Source organism: Phascolarctos cinereus, unplaced genomic scaffold (assembly GCF_003287225.1).
Source record: "Phascolarctos cinereus isolate Bilbo 61053 unplaced genomic scaffold, phaCin_HiC Scaffold_2;HRSCAF=192, whole genome shotgun sequence".
Classification (NCBI taxonomy): Eukaryota; Metazoa; Chordata; class Mammalia; order Diprotodontia; family Phascolarctidae; genus Phascolarctos; species Phascolarctos cinereus.
The window spans coordinates 92,545,017-92,567,882 of NW_027555625.1; the positions used below are offsets into that span (position 1 = coordinate 92,545,017).

Here is a 22,866-nt window from a genome sequence, read left to right on the forward strand (position 1 = left end):
GCTTTAATTTTTTAAAATAAGTACTTTGCTGCAGCCAGAATAGTTAAAGAAGTGCTTTCACAGCATTTTGATATTAATTTAGTTTCAAATCCTGATCCCTGTGGTATCCAGGTCTACCGAACAGGCCAAAAGACCTTGGAAGCTCCTCCTTTCTATTAGGTTCAAAGGTCTACTACTGACCCTTTAGCACCCCCAGCAACAATGAACGTACTAGTGGCTGTTTGGTTAATTCCTTCTCACCTTTCTCATCTCAGTTCCCTTTTAGGCTATTCTCTACACCACTAATCTTGACTGTGGTTAACTGTCTGTTCTGCAGTCCAAGAGCAGCTCCTTTCTCAAGTGGGTAAAGGTCTTTTCTTGTCGATCACAGAAAAGGGTTATCCAGGAATCTTCTAGGAAAAGGATGACCAATTGGGTCATCTGCTAAGTCGTATGGTAGCTGAAGCTTGTCTTTAAGACCATTCTATATGCCCTTGTTTTGGCACAAGAGGGCCCTTCCCAGAGATCCTCTAGACCCACCCTTATCTATCAGTGATACCCCAACTAGGGTTTGAGATTACTTTCTGTAAGGCCCCTCAAGTTCTTCTTTAGCCCATCTTCCTTCTCATTGGACTTCATTTCCAATCTCCCTTACCCAATCCTACACTCTCCAGGTAGCCTTTCAGAGAGGAAAGGGGGCTCAGCACCCTATCTTGTTTCCTGCTCAGACAAGGGTTTTGTGGGTGTGGGCTGATGCCCATTGCTGGAATCTCACAGGCATCTGACAGATGTTGGGAAACGGGAGAAGCATTTTGCATAAGGGCGGAGCAGCTGGTCCCCTGGTTCATTAATCAGGGCACACTATGGAGCCTGGTTCAGTAGTGTCCTCTACTGCCCTCCGTGGCCTAAATGTCAATGTGTCTCGTCAGTGGTGTAGTGAAAACTGTCTGGAGACCAGGCTTCAGGTTGTCTGAGCTTGAGTGTCCTCAGCTGTAAGATGAACAAACGTTCTAGGATTCTCTGTCACATTTCAATCACCTGACTCCCAGGCCTGACCCTCCTACCCTTCCCATTCCTCATCCCCTCCCCCTTTTCCCTCCTTGATTGCTTGGAAGTTTCCTTCAAAACTTAACATTCTGAATTCAGTAATGGGAGAGACATGCTAACCATAGAATTGGAAGCTCGTTTACTCAACTCTATGCTCTTTGGATGGACCACTCCAGTAAAGATTAAAGGAAGTTCTGAAAAGCCACTAAGTCCACCCCCTCCTCAGGACAAGACCAAAAACAAACAAAAAAAAAATTACACTTGATTTGACTGGAGGGCATGTCACATAGGTCTTTCAGCAAACTGAGCAACAGTAAACATACAAACCTTTTTGGTAAAGAATAAAATGGAAGTCCTTTTACCTTTAGGCAAATTCAAATTAAAACGAGTGACAGCAAAATGGAAAAAGGAAATCCTTATAAATCTAGGTAAATTATGAATTACCTAGCCCCTCATTCCTTAAATAATCTAGAGGGCTGAATTTATAAATCCACCAAACTAATTTGAATTCTGAGTTTCCTTGGTTTCCATTTTGCTTAGAGGGCAACAACATTACTCTTGGAAAGTAAAGATAGTAGCTTTGTAAGCCATTTTCTCCTGCCAACAGTATTTCAGGGCACCAATATGGTCATTAGCTCCAGAAAGATCTTCCTTCCTTTCATCCAAATGAATACCTCCAGAGGGTTGGGAAATAAGCAAATCATTTTTTTTCCCCACTTCCTCCCACTCCACTACCTCCTTTCTGATTTCAGGAGAAAACTATCAGCAGTTTTAAATGCCAGTAAGTGAATCAACCAACAGAGACTTTTCCACTGGAGTAGGCCTAGCTAGGCTTGCCTAAGATCACCATGATAAAAATGAGAAAACAGTTACTAATATGATAAAAAAAACCCAAAAAAACAAAAAACAAAGTAGCCAAGCTGAGAAATGGTTTCCCAGGCCAATACTTGAGATCTGGGACATGAGGCGTGATTTTTTTGAAGTCAGAACACACGGTACTCAACACCGCCCGACTCCAGGGAAAACCTTCCACAGGGCTTTTCCCTTATCCAACTCCCTCCCAAAAAATCCCCCCCCAAATTGTAAGTTAGTCTTTCCCAGTAAAATGTATTTCATTTTGTATGAGAAACATTTTAAACATATATACACATAGATACAGATATACATACAAGTACCTTAACCACTGTTTATTGTACAGTCCTGTCCAACTCTTGGTGACCCCATTTGGGGTTTTCTTGGCAAAGATACTAGAGGGTTTGCTATTCCTTCTCCAGCTCATTTTACCAATGAAGAAACTGAGGCAAACAAGGTGAAGTGACCTGCCCAGAGTCACACAGCTACTAAGTGTCTGAGGCCAGATTTGATTCAAGATGAGTCTTCTGACTTCAGGCCTGCCACTCTATCCACTGGGCCACCTAGTTGACCCTGTGTAAGGCTGGATACAAACACATTTAGACATGAATATTAACTCAGGGGAGCCTATCCTAGTGGATAGGGGATTGTCCTTGGAGACAAGGAAGGGGTCAAATGTTGTCTCTAATACATACTAGTGTGTGACCATGGGCAAGTCACTTAACCTCTAGCTCCCTGGGGCAACTTTAGGACTATAAGACTATTGGGGCAGCTAGGTGGTACAGTGGATAGAGCACCAACCCTGGAGTCAGGAGGACTTGAGTTCAAATGCAGTCTCAGACACGACACTAGCTGTGAGACCCTAGGCAAGTCATTTAACCCCAGTTGCCAAAACAAACAAAAAAACTGTAAGACTATGGAGCAAAAATCAGTGGAGGGTTTTTCCACACCAAGGTCTATACACTGCTAAAAATCACAGGTCCAGACAACCTCCCCCTCCATCAAATCCCTCACATTTACATAGCCTTCATAAAGGCTTTCAAAGCAATTTCCCCTCAATTCCTCAGTGAGATGCGTGGTACATGTTATCACCATTTTACAGATGAGGAAACTTTCACATAAGTGATTTCCTTAAGGACAGGCAGGTAGTGTTGGAGCTACAATTAGCACACATTTCTCTTCACTCCAGGGCCCCTACTCTTTCCAATGCTCCAAGATGCCAACGTTTAAGGGAAATAATCTTCCAGGAAGACCTCTGATCAGGCCAGTTCTCTGGCCCTTAGTCCCCTATGCCATTTCACACGTGTACTGTGTGTACAGACCCCTGGGCTCTTCACAAGGCTTCAAAGGTTAAAACTCAACCAAAGCTTCAGGCTGAGATCCCTATAGCATACTTTTCCTACTTAAGAACCTGATAAACCTCAGGTTCCTTTCACTTGAAGGCAAGGACAAAGTGGATTCCCTCAGAAAACAGGTGCTCAGAGTGGCCAAGATCGGGGAGCTGGGCAGTAAACGGAGTATCGAAGGCGTGAATTTCCAGGCGTTTGGTCTAGCCTCCCAGTTCTCCAGAGAAGATGTCCCAAGGTGTTACAGAGTCTAAATCACCTGGAAAACTGAAGGTGTGCCTGATCCCAAGTCTTGAAGGGCCAGAAAATTGTCCTTGATCCTCGGGCCTTGGAAAGACTTGGGTAATTAAAACTTTTTTTTTTAAGCACGCCTGAGTTCTAGTGACCTTGTAGGGAAACCATCCCTACAATGGGGCAAAAAAAAAAAGTCCGTTTAAAATCTGAGCCCTCACCACCACAGCCCAAACAAGACACTTTTCATTTCCTTTCTGTTGTTGTTGTTGTTATATGGCTGGAATAGCCAAGAAAAACACCAGTCCAGGTCTCGGGTGGGGTAAGGTGGCGGAGGAATAGGGCTGTGGTGCTTGCTCGGTCTCCCCTGCATAACAGGCGAGTAATTGAAGTGTAGAGTGAGGAGGGGGCACGAAGGAGAAGATCCATGGTTTGATTATATTCATGTTTGCCAAGTAGGTCTGACAGTAGGAGCCCCCCACCGCCCCTGGATCTCCGCAGCCTCCCTAGCCTTCGCTCCTACAGTATCAATTTCACCCAGCAGCTCCCACACCGCTCCCACGGGCTCCTGCCTCCCTTCCCCTCCCTGGTAGCGTTTCTCTCTTATTCTCAGCTTGGAAACAGCAATCACACCAAGGTCCTGGGACTGCAGTCTCTAGAGTTAGTCCTAGTTAGCCAAAGAAACAGAATGGGAGGAGCGAACATGGAAAGGACTTTTTGGGAGTTAGCAGAGTTACTGGCTTCGGATGGGGAGCAAGGGGGGGGCACAAAGAGGAGGAGCTAAGAGAGGGACCTCTCTCAGCATGTGACTTTTCCCTCCCAGCCCCCAAGGACGAACCAGGGGAGGAGGGAGGGCTCGAAAACTGAAGCCGCCGGGACGCTCCATCTCTCCCGGGGTAGGACTCTGCCTCTCCTATCTCGCGATTATCTCCCCGTCAGTGTCCCAGACCCTTTCCCCTCCTGCCTCCTTTTCCCTCCCTTCCTTGCTGGGTCCGCGGGAACTCCAAGCCGTCTTCCACCCCTCCGACCTCATAAACAACTCCTGGAAATGCAGTGGGAGGAGGCGGGGCAGGCCGGCTGGCCCGACCCAAGAGGGGAGGGAAGGAAGCGAAGGGGCGGGGACGGGGTCAGGGGCAGAGGCTGGAGCTGCGCCTCCCCCATTGGCGGAGGCTCGTGGACTGCCCCAGCTTAGGTCCTGAGCCGGGCTAAAGAGAACTAGGCTGACAGCTCCCCCGCCCCCCACGCCCACTCCTTCAAGTCAACCCCCGCCCCCCGCCACTGGACTCCCCCTCCTTGACTCCCACCCACTCCACCCCTATCCCTCCCGGGCGCAAGGCCGGCCGAAGTTTTAAAGTGGGGCCGCCGCCAGCCGTTCCTGACATTCGGGACGCGGCCAGCCCCAGAGCCCCAGCGCTCGCCGCGCTCCCGCGCCCCTGCTCTCCTGAGCGGGCTGTACAATCCTCGGCAGTGTCCTGAGACTGTATGGTCAGCTCAGAGGCCACGATAGCCAAGGCCGCGACAGCGCGGTTCCGAGGACTTGTTTCACACACACTTTGATCTGGATTTGTACCCCCTCCTCCATTGATTTTTATTTTATTATTTTATTTTTTAGAAAACAACTTTTAAACTTTTTTCCTTGGTTCTCTCCGTACGCATTTGACAACCTCTCCCCCATTCCCATCCCTCCACCCTTCCCTCCTACAACCACTCCTCCTCCCGGTTCCTCCCCCGTCACCTCTCTCCACCCTCTGCTTTCCCCGCACCTACCCAATCACCTGCAAACTTCCACCTGATTTTGCGGAGCGCTTTGGACCAGAGAGCGCTCAGGACCTTTTGCAATCGATCCAGGGCCTCAGTAAGCCAGAAAGGCAGCAGTTAACAGCAGCTGGGGTTTGAAGGCACCTGGTGGCCCTGAGGGAGAAGCGTGAAAATGACAGCTGACAAGGAGAAGAAAAGGTAAGCTAGGCGCCAAGAAGATCTGGCCAGAGAGGACTAAGATCTGACCACAGAGGGGGGAGGGCAGAACTTGATTGTGGCGATGATGGAAGGGGTGCGAGAGGTCCCGGGGTTACTGACCTAAAGGCTGCCTCTGGCTGGGGATAAAGAAGTTTGGAAAGCAAGCAGAAAAGTTCTGACGGAGTCAGGTTGGTGGGACCTTCAGAGAAGACCAGGTGTGACCCAGGAACAGGCCAACTCGAGTTTCCATGACTGTTCCGAGTTTAAAGGAAACGCGGTACTTCGCATGGGTGGTTTCTCAAAGTCTTTCTGGCCAGTGCGGCTGGGGGCTGGATACAGACTTAGTCCTTTTCTCATCTCTCCCTTTACCCACCTTGGAGACAGCAACAGCCTCTTTTTCTTCTCCAGTGTTCCCTACCCCTGCGCGGCGTTCTAAGCTGGCTCGACAGCGCCCTGGGCGCCTGAGACGCGGGGGCAGAAAAGGGCTATGCGTAGGGCCACGGAGCTAGGATCCTTAAGAGGGTTGGCGAAGGAGAAGTGGGGGCCACCTTGTAATGCCCAAATATTTTCATCCTCCGAGGTCCTGATCACTCAGAGGAGGAATGGAGGAACTAGATACAGTACTGGGGTGCCTCCGAAGAGGGCAGAGAAGGGCAGCCAAGTTCGGCCCGCCACACTCTTTTCAATAGGTGAAAGGCAACTCAGGAGAACTGTCGCTTTCTTGCTTTGCCCTCTGGGTGCTCTGTCTCCGATGCGCTTACTAGAGACAGACTCGTGCTGGCCCAAGCAAGTAGGAATGGTGGGCACGTTTTATCTATTACCCTATTCCCACGACTATCCACAGCCAAAGGGGCATCGGTCGGGGCATTCTTTATCCAGCAACCCTTAATTCTGCAGCAGACAGGCGGGTGTCCACGCACGGACGCACAGCTCGTACAATCCAAGCTACAGATAACCCCACTCATTACTTCGGCGCTTCCCTTTCCCTTTGGCGCTGTGAGAGAGCGAGGAGATAGTGGAGAGGTGGGGATGGGGCGGGGGGTGCTCTTTTCTTGGACCAGGCTCAGGCCAGGTGGATGTGAGGTTAATGTGGCCGCGAGGTTAATGTGGCCGCGAGAGTTCCCTGCGTGAGGACGAGGTTGTGGGGAGGCATGGCCTGGGATCTCCACCCACACTGCCTAAGAGAGCGACCCAGAGGAACTTTTGTCGCAGTTCAGGGATGGCCCGAAGCTATTCGGCTACCGGGAGAGTTGGGGGACGCTAGGAAGAAAAAATAATCTGGTTATTGACTTGCTTTTCGGATGCGAATCCGGGCGAGATGAGGGAGAGGGGGAGCGCTTGGAATTAGATTTGTGTAAACGGAAGAGCTGCTCCTGCTAAACTTGGCCCTTTTCGCCGGGTCACCCTAGTTGCATGCTCCCAGTGTTCCAGGTTGAAGTGACATTTCCTATCTTTATTCTTGGATAACTGGGTAATCGACTTAGCGTGCATCATTTCCCTCTTCTCTGCCCTCCAAAATACTTCTGGAATTTGTGCTTGATTTCTTCCCTTTCTTTTAATGGCCGAAATTTTACGCGACCAAAGTGTGGGGTTAGTCCTCTTAAACGTAGCTGAGCTGGTGGCTTGTGGATGGGGTTTTGGCTTGTCTAGTCACTGCAGAGCCTCAGTTTCCATTCATAGGTAATTAATTTGCGAAGCCTGTTCTGGCCTTTTGGTAGCCCTGAATCAAGGAAGCACACTTCGCACTTGGAGCCGCCTATGAGTGTTTAATCCCCAGTGTGCTGAGGGCAGCTTGGGTAAGGAAGAAACTTCAGAGAAGCCCAGCACGTTTGGTCTGAGCAGAGCGTCGATCATAGTAATAAGGCCTGTAACAATAATGATTAAACAAACAACAGAACTTGGGCTCAGATTCTGTGCCCAGTGCCCAGGACCGGCTGGGCAACCAGCCAGTAGGAACTTATTGTTCGTTTTACAGCCCAGATGCCTATCAGCGAATGTCGAAATCAGAGGGGGTGTGGTTTGATCGTAATCTTGACAAATGTGTGAGAGATGTCATCTCCTCCTACGGTGCCCAGCTCTGGGTGATGTGCTACGTCCTGCCATTATGCATATTAATTATTTCGAGAAACTTGGGAGCTAAAGATTTCAACATACCAGATGGGTTGCCCTCTTCTACAGGATGCGAGCAAGCAAATGAAGAGGTACAGAGTTTGGAGCCAGCCCTCAAGTTATGTAATTGGGCCCAAAACTGTATTCCTGAGCTGCCTCATTAGGGGTCGGCCCGCTATTTGACATGCCTCCCGGGATTTCCTGAACCCTGAACTACATTGGAAAATTGAACTACTCTTACAACTTGATGAATTTTTTGTGCTTCCATAGACTGGCAAGAAAAAAAGACCAAGCGCGCGCGCGCGCGCGCGCGCGCGCGCGTGTGTGTGTGTGTGTGTGTGTGTGTGTGTGTGTGTGTGTGTGTGTGTGAGAGAGAGAGAGAGAGAGAGAGCGCTTCTTATCTGCTACAGAACCTGATGCTTTCGTCAGGATTAATTTTCTAATACCATATTTAATATTCGGTTCTAGTCGTTGTTGATTAGCTTTAGGCTATTTATTGGGTGGACTAAATTGTAATTAAAAACTGAACAAATTCATGGACAACTGGTTCAGTGCCGAGAGTGATTGTCTTATCTCCAGCCTTGCAGCAAGATTCACTAGGGTAGTATTTATTTTAAGAGGGTGCTTTGCCAGCCAGCTTTACAATGGTTCTAGCCACAGAGGGATCTGTTAGAAACTCCAGTTAAGCATATGCAGTGTTAAATTCAGGATGAAGAAGCTTCTCCTCCCCAAATGTCAGCAATTATAGTAAAAACAACAACAATAACAAAATCATTTGTGGTTCTTCTCCAAAATACATAAATTTAAAATAGAAAATTGCCAAAATTGATGGTCCCAAAACATTAATGGAATGACTGGTCCTGGTTAATACATTTATTCCAAACTACAACTAGTCGTCATAGTTGGTGTCATAGGGTCTTAACAGATCGAAAGTTAAAAGTGACTGTAGTATGTAAATTCTGTTTTCTTCATTGAAACCCAATATGTGGATTTAGAGAGAAACCAGGGCTCACACACTTCTGTGTTGTTAAGTTTAGGACAAATCTAAGCGTCCTGGGCTTTGGTTTCTACATCTGTAAAATAAAAGGATGGAACTAGGCAGCAGTCTAGGCCCCTTCCAGACCTAAAGCAATGATCCTTTTATCTTATAATGGAAACTGAGACCCTGGTGTAATACTTTCACTCACCATTCTTTCAGGGGTGATTTACTATTGGCCAGAGAGAGTTTGTGCTGTCACTAACTCAGTTTATGCTTAGGTAACCGAACTAGAAAGTGGATGGTGACTCACCTCCTCATTAGCTGTGTGACCTTGGGCAACATACATCCTCTGAGCCTCAGTTTTCTCATCTGTACAAAGGGAGTAGTGACACTTGGGTTGCAGTAAAGACCAAATAAAATGTAAAATAAATCTAAATCTAAATATAAGGTAATATTATGTAACCTCTCAGTCTGATCCATAGAGGAAAATCTGGGTTGACCATAAAGAAGACTCAATGCTCAGATAGATATAAACAAAAGCACCTTGTTTACAGATTGGGTCTTGTTTACATCTTGCCAGGACTCAGAGTCCTTTCATATGACGCCTCCCTAGGTCACAGGCTTTAGGCTTGAAAGGGACCTTAGGCATCTAGAGTCTACCACTTCAAAGAAAATCCTATTCCAGGTCATGAATTTGTAGAGTTCAGAAGAGGTCTTGGAGATCCAAGGCCTACAAGGTTGAGCTTTGTCCTAAAATCACAGAGTTGGTAAATGCTAGATGTGGAATTCGAACACAGGCCCTTTCTCACTAAATCCAAATATTGGGCCCACAGAGCCAAGGTGTCTTATTCAAGGTCATACAGAAAGAAAACAGCAGGAGAGTAAAAAGTAGCAGTCCCTTAATAAATGTTTGTTGAATTGGAAAAATGCAAGACTATTTTGCATACTGTAAGCACAAAAGGAGTCCAGGGGTCCTTAAACTGGAGTTTTGAACCTGAGCTTTTGATAACAATATTTCAATATAATTTGTTTCCTTTGTAATTCTATGTATTTTATGCATTTCAAAACATTCTGGGAAGGGCACCAGGCTGTTAGAGGGGTCCATGCCACGAAAAGAGGTAAAGAATTCCCCCAATGGCCTCATTTAACAAAGAAAATTGAGAATTTAAGTGACTTGTCCAAAGTCACAAAGCTAATTAATAAAAGAGTCTGGATGGGAATGGAACCTTATGCTGTTCACTGTACCACGTTGCCTCCCATCCAAGAGATAGGTTGGTGAGGCTGACACCTGTATCTGGTCACATTTATCCTACACTGCATTAATTTCTATTCAGTTAAAAATGTTATTTTTGTAGTATACTTGGTTATAGTTCACATTTAAAAATCATTATGACTTTGGCCTGAAATTAATTATCTATGAATGGAAACTGAGGCTCTGCAGTGGCTAGACAAGCCAAAACCCCAAAACATCTAGTGTGAAGGTAGGATGACTTCTCTGGCAATTATCCTTGTTCATCTGGAATGAGATGCCAAGTGACCTTCTGAAGCTACCAAAAGCCCAGTGGAGGGGTCTGAGGGAGGGACCGATTTGAGTGCAGGGTATTTGCAAGGGCTATTAATAACCTCTGGCTGTTCTGGGAGAGAGACTTCTTGTCTTTAGAAAAGAGAAAGCATGGACCTGCCTTTAGGAGAAGAAGCCTGTTATAGTTTGTTTGTTTGTTTTTGGCTTGTTTTAAGGTTTTTTTGTTTTTTGGGTTTTTTTTTTAAACTTACAGGTACTTGTCATATGGATATGTAGACTTTGGAAACTGTAAAGTTGTCACTGTAGTTTAACTTTCAAAATTATTGCCACATGTATAGATGGGCCTTGTTTTAAATTAAAAAAATGCAGTATGTGAGATGTCTGGTACTGGCATTGTGATATGGTCAGCTTCCTATCACTGGAAGTATTGAATCAACTGAATTGATGAGAGGTAGTGTTAAGGGATTCTCAAGGTTCTTAGGGTCCGTGGGACCCGTGACTAGGGACAGCTGGGTGATACAGTGGATAGAGTAACTAAAGTTAGGAAGATTTTATCTGCCTAAGTTCAAATCTGACCTCAGACACTTGCCACCTGTGTGACCCTTGGCAAATCACTTCACCCTGTTTACCTCAGTTTTCTCATCTGTAAAATGAGCTGGAGAAGGAAATAGCAAACCACTCTAATATCTTTGCTAAGAAAACCCCAAAAGAGGTCCTGAAGGGTTGAAGATATGTAGGATTATTATTGTGTCTTATAGTGCTAACAAAGAAGACCATCACAGATTGAATGTTTTCACATGATTACTTCATTTAACTTGAGTGGCAGACAGAGGTCAGAGAATGTTTGGGCCATGTTGGAGAAGAGTCTGGGTCAAGATGTCCCTTTTTGTTTCTAGTGAAAAAATGATTAGGGCTATATCCCTTGGGCATCTGTAATGATGGGAATGTTTGTAGTTTTCTTTTAATTCATAAACTTTCCTCTAAAGTCTTGTTCTATTTTAATATTTGGTGACCATCCCTGTGGGTCCTGGCCTAGGGGGATGTGGAAAGTTCTATGTGTTTAGTGTAAAGAATACATGACTATTTTTTTAGCCTCACCTACTGATTCTTAGGGGGTAGCTAGGTGGTGTAGTGGATAGAGGGCTGGGCCTGGAGTCAGAAAGACCTGAATTCAGATCTAACCTCAGAGACTTACCAGCTGTGTGACCCTGGGCAGGTCACTTAACCCTGTCTGCCTCAGTTTCCTCATCTGTAGAATGTGCTGGAGAAGGAAATGGCAAATTACTTCAGTATTTTTGCCAAGAAAACCCCAAATGGGGTCATGAAGAGTTGGACATGATTGAAATGGTTGGACACAATTGGCTTTTCTAACCTCTCCTAGATTTGCTTCAAAGGATAAGAGGCAGTAAGTGGAAAGTTAGATTTGAACATCTAAAGAATATCAGGGGGACCTGTTTCTTCTAAACATCAACAGTGATTTTTTTTCCCCTTTCTCATCATTTTTTCTCACCATTAAACCATTCCTCCTTTTTTTTTTTCTGGGCCTTCTCATGTACTGGGTTGCTGTCTGATCTCTAATCTCCAAAGTTCCTTCACCTTTCTGATTCACTACACTGGGAAGCTCTGGAGTTTCTTCTCCTCCAGAGACTTTCCCAACCTTTGGCATATGGAAGCTCTCCAATTGCCCTGGAGGTTCAAAGCTCTCCCCTTCCTTACCCCTAAGGTTTACCCAGAATTGGTGGCAAGGCCTCAATGCTACTCAGTCATCCAACTCCATTGTGCAGAGTAACCTGTTGTAAGGGCTTCCTCTGTGGCTTCAGAAAAAAATAGCCTCCAAATCAAGGGATAGAATGCTTCCTTTGGATCTTTTGATCTTTTGAAACCACAAGCACTGGACAGGAAAAAAAAAATGGATGGCCAAATAAAGAATAGGAGCGATCATCTTCATAATAATACCTTGCATTTTTATAGTATCTTCTTGCTGAGGAGCTACAAACATTCACACACTTACACACTCTTTCTCACACACACAAACCCTCACAGACATACATTATACTGTTTGGTCTTCCTCAGCCTTGTGAAGGTTCTCCCAAAGGGTGCCTTACGTTTTCATAAAAAATGAAATGTATGATTACATTGACACATTATTGTTGTTAATAACGATAATGATAATGATAATGAAAAGCCACTTGGGTGATTTCTCCTAAACATTTGTGTGAGTGTCTACTGCTGATGGATGACGTCAAAAAATGCCACTGGCAAGCATCTGCAATTTTCCAGTTGAAGCTGGGTATAATTTAGTGTCTAACTCATAGGATCTTTAGGATCACATATTTAGAACTGGAAAGTGCCTTCAAGGTTACCTAGCTCAAGCTCCTCATTTCACAGTTGAGGAAATTGAGACTTAGAGAGTTTAAGTGACTTGTCCAAGGTGAAACAGGGAGTAAATGGCAGAGTCAGGATTTGAACTCTTGTCTTCAGGTTTCTTGGAAAGGTACAGAGCTGATCTGAACATAAAGTGTTGAAGAGCTCTGTGTTGCCCTGAAATAGATACATCTAGCGATCCAGACAAGGAATGGACCCAGCATGTTATCTACTCCCTGTTGGCCTGATTTTGCCCTACTTTTCTCAAGAAAAACTGGTTTGTGAGACTGCCTTAGGCTATTTCTGGGGGCCACCTGAACATCAGCAAAGCATTTATTATATGGCCTCCTCACTGAAGACTTCATGCATTCATGAAAGTTACTTGGTTTTTTTCTTAATTTGGAAAGTATACCTAATCATTTTGCATAAGAAAGAGTTGAAGTACACTGACCTCCTTTTAAAGTAGAATGGATTTTTTTTCCCTAGCCTAGCTGTCAATCAAGAAAAAGACCTCCCCATTCTTTGTATTTGGCGTGGGTCCATTTCCAGCCTCTCTGATTCTCTGCTTTCCAACTCTAGAAATTTATTCTTACCCATAACAGAAATAACCCTTTAAAGAGCTGCTTTCCCATCTCCTCTCTGTCCTCAAGCCAAAAACAAACCAACAAGAACATAGAATTTAGAACTAGAGGGGACCTTGGTGTTTTTGTGTTCATCCGGCTCTTCCCATTTTTACAGATAAGGAAACTGAGACCCAGAGAGACCAAGGAATTCTCCAAGGTCACTGCTACTAGTAAGCAGAAAAGTTAGTATTCAAACCTAAGTATTCTGACTACAAAAATGCTACGCCGAAAACACATTTGATAGGCACTGGGAATGCTAAAAATCTGTGGTTTGATTTGATTCAGCTGTTTGCTGTAGTCACTTGAATGGGTGTGATGTGTTCATCACGCTCCACTCGTGAGCACATCAAATGAAGCAGCAAATTGCCAACAGTCTCCTCTGCAGGAGCTCACCAACTGTTTTTTCTGACAAGGAGGAAAGTTGCTTTAGTAAATTTTTGGGGGTCTGATATTTTGTCAGAGGTGGCCTGATCTTGACCTGCCCTCTGCCTGGGAATATGAAAAGTAAGCAGTTTTCTTTGATTAAAAGAAGTGAGGGATGGGAGGAGGGGAATTTAGGGTTTTCCCTGCAAGAGCATAATCTGGAAAAAGTTGAAAAAAATGTGTAATTCCTCTAATGATTTAAGCTTCTTAAGATGGTAATGATATTCCTTTGAGACTGTTGTTTCCTGGCCAGAGATAGTTGGCTTTCTTTCTTTCTCTACTTTCTTTTGAATTATAGCTCAAATCTGACATAAGCACACACATCGTTTTTCCAGAAAATAGTTTTTAGACCATCATCAATTATCATTATTAATAATAATAATAACTAGCATTTACATAACACTCTAAAGTTTTCAAAGCACTTTTATAAATATTATGTTATTTGATCCTCACGACAACAATACTCTTATTTTACAGATGAGAAAACTGAGGCAGACAAAAGCTAAGTGACTTGCCTAGGGCCTCGCAGCCAGTTAGCGTCTGAGACAGCATCTAAACTTAGGTCTTCCTGACTCCAGGTCTAATGATCTCTGTCCACAGCACCACCTATGTTTTTACTAACAGAGGAACAAGTAAAATCATCTTATTTATGTGATTCTTGACCACTAAAAAACAAAACAAAACACATAGTTATTAATGTTTTATATGTGGTAGCAATTTGGTGTTGTAGAAAGGGTGCTGAGTTTGGAGTAGGAAAGGACTTGGATTCAGCTCCCATGCCTGAAACTTACCCAGCTGTGTGACCAGCCTCAGTTTCTTCACCTGTAAAATGGCGGTAGTATTTATAGTACCCAACAAAGATTTAATTGAGACAATGTATGTGAAACACTTTGCAAACTTAGCAGTTATTTTTGTTGTTATTATTATTATTCCTGACACAGCACTTTTCACCCAAGGGAGCCAAAGGGCTCTGAATAGATGACCTCATTCATCCTGGCAATGCCTCTGTGAGAGGTAGGAGGGTAACATCTGTTATCGTCCCAGTCATAAGGATAGAAACACTGAGTCGCAGAGAGGGAAAGTCTCACAAGAAAAAATGAAGCCGAGACTTGAACCTATGTCTCTGTGGCCCGGCCAGGCCCTTGTCCACCAATTTATGCCACAGGCTATTACAAGTTAGTGAACCGAGGACACGAAGGTGGTGACTCAAACTTCATTGTTAACAATTTTCATTACTAATGAGTAATTACAGCAAATATTTACAGGGTTCCTTCCTACTTTTACAACTTCCTGCTGCAGAAGCACTTTGGAGCATTAAGACAGTGCTGGAAAATTAATGTCAACGCTTCAGAAAGGCTGGTTTTGAACCTTCAGGTACTATATAGGCATCAGCTACTCATGTTATTCTGCGTAACAAGAACAACCGTGGGCTCTCTGAGCCTTAAAAACCAGCCTTCCTGAAGCATTGACATTAATTTTCTAATTCTTTCTTAATGGACAGGGGCCTCAAAAGTCCTTTCTGTCTCTACATCTGTGGTACTAGGGTTTATGAAGCACTTTCCATACTTTATCCCACCAAGTCCTCCCAACAATCCTGTGATAGAGGGGGTGCCAGTACAATTATCTGGATTTTACTGATCAGGAAATTGGAGGTGTTAAGACACATTAAATGACTTTCCCAGGGTCACACCATTTGTGTAGGCGTCAGAGGCAGAACCAGGGCTTCCATCTTCTGCAAGGGAAACCATGGTTTTTTTCCATTGCGTTGAATTTGGGACGGAAAACAATACTTAGAGAAATAAATGTCTTATTCTACAAGTATTTTAAGGAGGACTCATGGCTGTACGCCTTCTTTTAAAGCTAGGGGGAAGGGAGGGACTGACCAGAGATAGCATGAGGTCATGAAAGAATGCTGCTGGCTTGGGAATCGAACACCTGGGCTTAAGTAGCAATCGTGTCACTAATTTCCTTGGGCAAGCTGCTTTATATGTATTAACCTTAGTTTTTTGTACTGGCAGATGAATAGGGGTTTAATTTAAATAAGCTTTTTTGAAGTTCTTTCTGGTCCAATATTCTGTGATTCTGTGAACTTAGCCCTTAGAAAATAGGTGCTTTAACATCTATTTGGTGAATAAAGATTACTATCTGAAAGGAGCAAGGACCAGTTGAAAACAAAATGACACACCATTGTTTTACACAAAATCACTTTGGGGGAGGGGAGGAGAGGTGTTGGAGAGAGTCAAAGTCACCCCGCCTTTTTTAATAGCATTAGTGATGATTGTAAATGATCGGGGAAAATTCTTATGATCACCTGCCCCTAGTCTTTGTTTTTTATTCAGTCTTTTATAGAAAATGGGTTGGCAATAATTTTCTGTAACTTGCCATAGACTCACAGAATGTTAAAACTGAAAAAGAACACTGCCCCCTCCTCATGACTTACCCAATTTACTGGGTTGATGAGCAGCAGAGCTGACTACTGGTCCAGCACTCAGCCAAATACCAGAATGCCTCACCTTGCTTAGCCCTCTGCTCCTGACGGCTTGCTGCCACTCTTAGAATGGTAATGACTACATAACTCCACACTAGTAATTCTTCACAGGGCTGCACCCAGGTGCCTAATGTCCAAGAAGAAATTGGCCAGATAGCCACAAGGGTTCTCTAGGCCTGAAGCCGGGAGCAGTTTTACTGTTACTAGACATACCACATTTCACCTTTAGAACATTTATTTGTGTGCTTGCACAACAAATGTTTACTTAGATATTAAGATAAGGAAAGTATGAAGGTCACATTTCACTGATCACAATGCAGTTTCTATAAATGTCTCCATATGACTGTTGGGCTACAGTCTTTCCCTTTTCCCTCTCTCTCTCTCTCTCTGTCTCTCTTTCTTTCTTTCCCTCTCTCTCTCTCTCTCCCTCCCAACCCCCGTGTGTGTGTGTGTGTGTGTGTGTGTGTGTGTGTGTGTGTGTGTGTATGTGTGTGTCTCTGTCTCTCTCTCATACATATAGAATCATGAGTAACCAAGGACCACATTACTGGTCTAAGACTGTTCTTTTTTTGTGTTTTATTGGAAATCTTCCTTGTCACAAGCAAGTATACATAGGCTAGCTGAGAGAAAATATGAAATAATACAGAGGCCACTAGATTTGTCATCAGAAGACTTGGGTGCAAATCCTGCCTCAGCTATGTATGATCTTAGACAAGTCACTTAATTTCTCTGAGCCTCAGTTTTCTCATCTGTAAAATGAGGAGTTTGGCCTAGATTCTCTTAAATATCTCTGTCCCCTTCAAAATTATTCCTTTGCGTATTTAAATGTTATATAACCTTCAAGGCTTCCCTACTAACTCACAATGGCTGCCTGCCCACCCACCCCCATCCTGCTTAACCACAATATTTATTGTCTACTATACATTCTACACCTTTAACTATCTTCCCCTCAGTGTCTCACAATCCATTCTCTTCTCTTGTTCTCTCTGTAAGCTCTTTGAGCCCAGAAAGTTTTCCCCCTTTTTTTTTGCATCATTCACAACACTTAGCACAATTCTGGGCACATGAATGGAATTCAAAAAAGACCTGTTGAATTCAGTTTTAATGTCTAATGGGTGTATAAAGCCCAACTTTTGTGCTGGACTTTTTCCCTCAGTGTGGAAGGGGGTCCCTTTACTGTCTCAGTAAAAAAGAGGGAGGCTAAAAAATGACCTTCCTCCCCAATTTCCCCTCACCTGCACCCCCCATGGCTGACGTCCCCACAAGTCTTTACAGCCAGGCTGAGCAGTATCCTGTCAATGATTCACGTAAAGAGAATACCCTGTATCCATAGACAAGTAACAACTTGCTGGCAAACTAACCCAGAAGCAAATGTGGAGCTTCGGGGCAGTTTGGCTTTAAGATTAGAACCATCTTCCAATCTTGTGGATAAGATTGGATCTCAACACCCCCTCCCCCACACCTCAGAAAAAGCCACAAAAACAAAGTATTTTCTCCAAGAAACCTTTCACAGAATTATAGCACCTCAAGAATGGAAGAAACCTCAATGACCATCTAGTCCAATTAGATAAGGAAGCCAAGAGCCAGAGAGGGAGAATGACCCGCCCCACCCTGTTTCATCACTCTTGACTCCCATATCTCTTTTAGTATATGCTGAAATCATTTTCACTTTGCTCTCCAGAGCATATAAGTGTATATTTATGTGCACTGACAAATCTTTACAGAGTAGAGACTATAATTTTTCCACCACCATCAGACTGGGGATCAGATGAGGCCATTCTCATAAAACAATGTAAATTTTTAAGCAGCAGGAGAAATATTCTCTTTCTCTCCCTTTAAACTCCTTGAAGGCAGGGATCATATTTTCTGTTTCTTTTCTCACTTCCCCAGATCATCAACACATGCAGGAGAGTTTGCAATAGCAGGGGCTCCGTGTTGCTGATAGGTTGTCTGATAGGCCTAAGAGCCAGGGGCCCAGTGCAGGAGGACTGGAGCCCATCGGCTGAATTCTTTGCCCCAAATATTTCTTCTTAACTGTACCTTTGCTTAGACCAATTCAACGAGGTATTATTGAGAACCTAATATCTGCCTATCTGTCTATCTACTTATCTGGCTAGCTCTGCTTAGCCCTCTGCTAGATACTGTGGAAGATAATTCACTCATTCCCACCAACAAACATTTGTTCAACACCTGCTCTGTACAAGGAATGGCGCTATTCACTATGTTTATCGCGTTAACAGTGGCAGAGCTTGGGCTCAAACCCAGGTTGTCTGACCCCAAATCCTCTGCCCCTCCACTCCATCTTATTAGAGAAGATACTGTCTAACCCAAGGCTAAATGAAATATGCTCATGATTTGTTTCTCAGTCTTTTTCAGTTGTGTCCGACTCTTCATGACCCCATTTGGGGTTTTCTTGGTAAAGATATTGGAGTAGTTTGCCATTTCCTTCTCCAGCTCCAGGAAACTAAGGCAAACAGGGTTAGGTGACTTGCCCAGGGTCACACAGCTAGTTAGTGCCTGAGGCTAGATATGAATTTGGGTTTTCCTGACTCTAGTCCTGGCGCTCTATCTGTTGTACCACATAGCTGCCCATGATCATAATAATGGTATGTAGATTTGAGTGACCTGTCAGTATCCATGGTTTTGTTGAATTCCATCACCTGCCCCCTCAACATCTTGTCTTTTAGGACTTTAATTTTTTTGGTATCTGTTCTCCTAGGACAGCACCTCCAACCCCCCCAATTATAGGATTCAGAGATCGTGTCTTCATCCGGCTCATTGTACAGATGAGGTGGCTGTTGTTGTCATTGCTTGTCCTTCATTCTGGAAGAGGACCATGACATCAGGGAGGTGATGTCATGACTTGCAAGTGAACTAGATTTAAGTGAGTCAGGGCTGTGCAAAGTCACCAGCCTCACTGTCTCCCCTGGAGCCATCTGGGACTAGCAGCAAGATATAGATCAGGATGATTGGAGATGGCCCAGGATGCAGTGGGAGACTGAGACCTGAGGGAAGACCTTAGCTTGAAAAAAAGACAGATGAGTTACCTGGGACCCAGAGAGGAAAGGTGACTTGGTGAAAGTCACACATTTATACATGGCTGAGCTGGGATTTGAACCTGGTTCATCTGTGGCTTGATTTGTTCCACCTGCGTTACATGTCAAGGCTCCTCAGGCTCCCTCTGCCTGCTCTGTAAGGACTTCAGAAACACATGCTCACTAGAAGTTATCAGCCAGAGGCAAACGGAAAAGGGAAGAGAACTCTGGCAAAACTACCAGAAATCTCTGGCCTAACAGGGATGCCAAACCATTTTTAGGGTGGAGATAAAACCCAAATCGGGTCAAGATAGCTCATGGTTTGCCAGAATGTTCTTGGGCATGTTGTTATATGCCCCAAAGACAACATGAGAATCCATCCATCCATCAGCACTTTGTGGAGCGCCAGGCACAAATCTCTGACTTTGTTTACCTAGCACCTGTGCTAGGCGTGTGGAGATTGCTTGGCTATCTCAATGGGGTTATCCTTTCAGAAGAGCTGCAGAGCCAGTAGAGTAACCCTGGCTCTGGACTGTGCCCTGAAGCACTTGGCTAGAGCTGCCAGAAGAGGAAAGACTAGAATTTTCAGACTCTGATAGAAAGGCTCGGGCAGGAGAAGTCTATGACTTCTCTGCTTTAGCAGGTTACATTTCGCACCCGAAAGACACTTGGAAGTCACAGGAATCATGGCTCGAGATGCGTGTGTAGGCATGGCGTTGGCTTTAAAACCTGATGCTCACTGAAGTAGAGTCTCCCAACTGGTGATGAAAAGGAGCGGAGCCAGGCTTATCATTTTAGATAATAAATCTGTGACTCTGTACAATGGTACTTCTGGGGAGAATAACCCTGGAAAGGTTCTTAACAAGAAACTCCGCCTTTAGAGGATCATTTCTAATTGAATTAAATTCATCTAATCAATTGATAGACCTTACAACTCACTTCCATTATTGCTCCTTTCTCTTGGGCTCTCATTTCCCTCATCATCTTTATCACCAATCATCATCTAGTTTTGCCTCCAATATCTCCTCTCTCTAGCCCATTCTTCACACAGGTGCCAAAATACGTTTCCCAGTCATCCATGTCATTGAACGCCCTCCCCCAAATCTTCTCCAGCCTACCTCCCTAGCTTTATTTCACATGATTCCCCTTTATCTTCTCTACATTAAGGCCCCATTGAGCTACAAAGAGGTCCCTGATCTCAGCCTGACATCTCCCACCTCTATACATTCAAACAGGCTCTCCCCCTCCTGCCTACCATTCTCTCTTAACTCGACCCTATCAAGCACTTTTTTCTTTCTTTAATAAAGCCTTTCCTGTTGCCCACCACCGTCCCTTGAAATATTCCATGTGAAAGTGTTCTCTCCTAGAGTAGAATTCTCCTTTGCCTCATCCAATTATTTCTTTTGTTATACTTATTTGTTATCTGTCAAGTGCCACTAGTAAGGTTATAAAATTATCAACTCTTTGAGAATAGGGATTAAGTCATTTCTCATCTTTGTATATCCCCAGGTCTAACATAATGCTTTATATATACAAGGTACCTAAAAATGTTTGTTTGGGGAGCAGCTAGGTGGCACAGTGGATAGAGTACTGGCCCTGAAGTCAGGAAGACCTGAGTTCAAATCTGGCCTCAGACCAAAAACTTGACACTTACTAGCTGTGTGACCCTGGGCAAGTCACTTAACCCTAATTGCCTAAAACAAACAAACAAAACAAAAAGTAAAAAGTGTTTGTTTGAATGGAATTCAAGCAATCAATCCAGACCCTGACTCTTTGAGTCTGCGCTATTGCGTCTATACAATTCAACCAGCATTTATCAAACACATTAGAACAGTAGCTGGTATTCATAAGCTTTATGTTTGCAAAATACTTTCTTCACTGTCACTCTGTGAAGTATATGGTGTAAGTAAGTATTCTCGTCCACATTTTATAGATGGGGAAACTGAGACTTGAGATGTGAAATGACTTAGCTCACGCATCTTGGTATTAATCAACGTGTTTATTGAGGACTTCACATGTACTACGCTTAGGTGGAACTTGTCCAGACTCAGCTCTGGACTTGGCCCATATTCACTTCTGTCCCACTCTGGCCTTGCTAACAACATCCCCCCTAAACTTCCTCTTCCATAACTGTCACCTCTGCAGAGAATTATCTTTATCAGCAAATTCAACCTTCAAAAAGTCTGGAAAACCTAAAAACCTTCTTGCAAAGCCTCTCGCCTTTTCAGCATGTCTTTTAAGCTGGGTTCAAATCCAGTTAGCTCATGACTGCTAAATCCCAAATCAGTATAGAGTCTTTAGAGAGATTGTCTCCCTCATAATTCAGGAATCGGTGAAGCTGTTTGTTGTTCTACGGACTGTTGTCCTCCGGGGAATGGCCAGCCTCTTCCCTTGATAGAAATGTTGTGTCTGCTGTTTTTATTGTTTGTGTATATTGTAATCCTGCCATGATTAAAAAAAAATTGAGCTATTCACTCTCCTGGGGGCACCTGAGTCATCAAAGGGAGTCTAAGGACATGGGTGGAGTTGGTAACACGAGCTTGGTCTTTCACTGGGCTGAGGGCATATTATGATTTTGAATTAGAGGACTCCTGCACGAAGGAAAGAACAACTCAGGAGTTGGGGCAATAGGGGAAAATAGGTTTTGAAGGAAGAATAATAACTCATATGTGTGTACCATGTTAATGTTTACAAAGTACTTGCCCACAAAAAAAAAACCACACTGTGGAGTAAATCATATATTATTCCCATTTTACAGCTGAGAAAACTGAGAATCAGAGAAGGTTTAGTGACTTGTCCAGGACGATAGAACTGGTTAGGTGTCAGAGATAGAACTTAGACCAAGGCCTTCTGCTTCCAAGACCAGGACTTTTATCTTGTTGCCTTTCAAGGAACAAAGGGACCGGTACTGGCTATTGGGAGCTGGGTGTGCAAAGATATTGATAGTGGCCAAAAAATTGGAAACTAAGGGAATGTTCTCCTAGTGGTACATAGATAAACAAATTATGGTAATTGCAGAGATCTTAATCTTATTGTGTCATAAGAAAGAATGAAATGGAACTTTCCCAGGAAACTGGGAAGATTTCCATGAACTGAGGCAGAGTGAAGGGAGTAGAATCAGAACAGTCTATACAATGACAACAGCATTATAGAGGAGAACGGTGTTAGAAGGCTGTAAAAATACTGACGATGCGATGATAAAGCAGGAGTACAGAAGACTGAAGACAGAGCATGCCAGAGAGATGATGAGCTTAAAATGCAGAGGGAGAGAGAGAAGAGAGAAGAGAGAAGAGAGAGATCATTTTTGGTCAAGGCCAATGTAGAAATATTTGTCTGGGCTATTCATGTTTATGATGAGAGTTTTTCTTTTCTTTTCCTTTTTTTTATTCAGTTGGAGGGAGGCAGTAGGAGAGACAGGTTATACGTGGCTATAAAATAAATGAATACATTTTGTTTGAAAAACTGTAATGGATCCATGATCTTACTCATGTGGCAGTTCCTTCCCTCAGTGAAGATTGTGGCCCATCTGGTGTAGTTGGTGACCCTGTTCTTCTAGAGGTCTTCTTGAGTGGAGGTGTCAAACATGTGACCCATGCCCCAAGTGGCCCCTGCCTGAGCCAGTATTAAAATATAATTGCAAGTATTTTAGCAAAATAAATAAAAATGCAATAAAATATAAATAAAGTGAACCTGTGGTTTTCTAAGTCCACATGTGGCCCATAGGATCTAAAATATTTGAGTTTGACACCATGGCTCCAGAAGATTTACCCAGCATGCTAGGAAGAAGTCTTCTTCTGTGTCTTTCATACGTGTTGAAGGTCAAATGGATCCTTCAGGTTCCCATACCATCCCTAGCTCACCTCCTTTTCTGATCATACATTTCCTCAGTGATATCCTTTTTCTCACCCCTTG

General features: G+C 44.0%; 1 protein-coding gene across 1 annotated transcript in view; it reads left to right on the forward strand.

Moving 5' to 3' along the window:
* The first annotated feature begins 4,793 nt into the window (after positions 1–4,793).
* EPAS1 (endothelial PAS domain protein 1) overlaps positions 4,794–22,866 on the forward strand; it is a 115,161-nt gene continuing 97,088 nt past the window's right edge. Inside the window, exon 1 of the mRNA XM_021001228.2 lies at positions 4,794–5,411. Within this exon, the coding sequence (XP_020856887.1) occupies positions 5,386–5,411 (26 nt within the window). The 5' untranslated portion in view covers positions 4,794–5,385. The remainder of the gene's footprint in view (positions 5,412–22,866) is intronic.